General features: G+C 34.4%; 1 protein-coding gene across 1 annotated transcript; it reads left to right on the top strand.

Moving 5' to 3' along the window:
* Positions 1-628: 628 nt before the first annotated feature.
* On the top strand, positions 629-1,495 carry LOC142169707 (uncharacterized). Its single transcript, XM_075231609.1, has 2 exons — positions 629-858; positions 955-1,495. Exons 1-2 carry the CDS (start codon positions 629-631, stop codon positions 1,493-1,495), a joined length of 771 nt encoding a protein of 256 aa, XP_075087710.1.
* Positions 1,496-1,793: the final 298 nt, after the last annotated feature.

Below are 1,793 nucleotides of genomic sequence, written 5' to 3'. Positions count from 1 at the left end.
GTGTCCGGCGCCATCACGACCTTTAACGGATTTTGGGTCGTGACAAGAAATGACTAAACCATTTTGAATTATGATTTTTCTAAAAACTTTAGTACTAACCTATATAAATGCTACTACGGGTGTTGAGAAAAACAAACTTTTATCATAAAAAAATGGCTAGGGTTTTACATAACAAAAAATTCAATCTCTGCATCTAAAGGATTAGTAAGTTGTGGAAAAGGGGAGTTCATTCGTCTTTTGAGGATTCCTGGCAACCGGCGGCACAAGTCGTGATTGCTGCAGATCTACTTCCGCTAAGGAAAAGTTCGTAAATCTCCTAACTAGTTTTTATGTCCAATTACTAAATCGAAGTATTAGTTATACATAAGTTGAAAAACACTATTAAAGCCATGTGAAAGAGTAGAAATTGGTGCAAAGTTCAACACATTCTTTCTAATGAATACCATTAGGAAACAAACTATAGTTAAAAATAGTAGGAAAGAAGAGTATTATCCTAGGCCAACTCCTCAAGATGTACTCATAGAGGAGCCTGATGCTAGTCATTTTTCCCAGAGTTAATTGCACAAAAATCTATGAATGGAACGTAGATGGTTTTACTGACCGTCAGATTTATACTCAAGTACATAGAATGCTTATGTACAGCACTATCTTTAAGGTTAATAAGAATTCGGAGAAGACCATTGCTGATATGATAGTAGCATGGTTTACTGGCCAATTAAAAGGCTGGTGGGATAATTATTTAAGACCGGAACAACACGCAAATATTATGAGCACCGTAAAAGTAGAAGGTGGTCAGAATGTTAAAAACATTGTCTATTCTTTAGTTCTTAATATTATAGAATATTTCTCTGGAAGATGGTCAGACAATAGTGAGACCTTAAGGACCATGCTCCAAAACCTTAGATGTAATACTTTAAAAACTTTTAGATAGTATAAGGATATTTTCTTATCTAGGGTAATGGAATTACCAGAGTGTAATAGCACTCACTGGAAGTCCAAATTTATTGATGGACTCCCAACACTCTTTGCTAAAAGGGTTAGAAAAACTCTTAGTGGAACAGCAATGAGTATAGATTATAATAGTTATTCCTATGGAAAGCTTATTAGTGTATGTACACAAGAAAGCTTAGCTCTATGCAATGAAATTAAGTTAAGCCAGGAAATTAAGAAGCATCGTCTTAATGAAAGACAACAGTTAGGAGAATTCTGTGAACAATTTGCCATAGAAATTCCAAAGAATAAAAAGGTGTGTCATAGACAAAATAAAGAACCTTATAGGTATAAAAAGAAGAATAGAGGATCTTCTAATAAAGTATTTGAGCGAAAAGATAAGAGAAGAAAGGCTTATTGGCATAGAAAGGATTTTATAAAATCCAATACGCCTAATGCATGTTACAAATGTGGCAGGATAGGTCATTATGCTAGAGATTGCAAATTCAAGGATAAGATTAAGAACCTTGACCTAGATGATAGTATTAAGGACTCTTTAAACTAGATTTTGTTAAATTCTTCTTGGAAAGATTCTGTCACGACCCAACTCCATGTCAGGCCGTGATGGCATCCAGCACCATTTCTGGACAAGCCAACCGTGAACAACTTAGTGATTTCCCATTCTTTTTCTTCTGTTTATTAAGAAATTCCGACATTTAGCTTTACTTACATTTAAAGCATCTAATAAATAAAGGATTTTTAAGGCAAACAACGGAAACATCTAAAAGCGGTTATAACTATCGAATTACAACCCAAAAATCAAAGTCTACTAATGCATGCCAAGATCTGGTGTGTCACAAGTA

Source organism: Nicotiana tabacum, chromosome 15 (genome assembly GCF_000715075.1).
Source record: "Nicotiana tabacum cultivar K326 chromosome 15, ASM71507v2, whole genome shotgun sequence".
In the NCBI taxonomy this organism is placed as follows: domain Eukaryota; kingdom Viridiplantae; phylum Streptophyta; class Magnoliopsida; order Solanales; family Solanaceae; genus Nicotiana; species Nicotiana tabacum.
Note: the sequence above shows the minus strand (reverse complement) of the source record. Positions and strands in the feature narration are given on the sequence as shown.

Coding starts and splice junctions, on each gene's coding strand:
- LOC142169707 (XM_075231609.1), top strand. CDS start 629: ATGCTTATGTACAGCACTATCTTTAAGGTTAATAAGAATTCGGAGAAG. Junction 859..954: donor GAATATTTCTCTGGAAGATG/GTCAGACAATAG, acceptor TTTCTTATCTAG/GGTAATGGAATTACCAGAGT.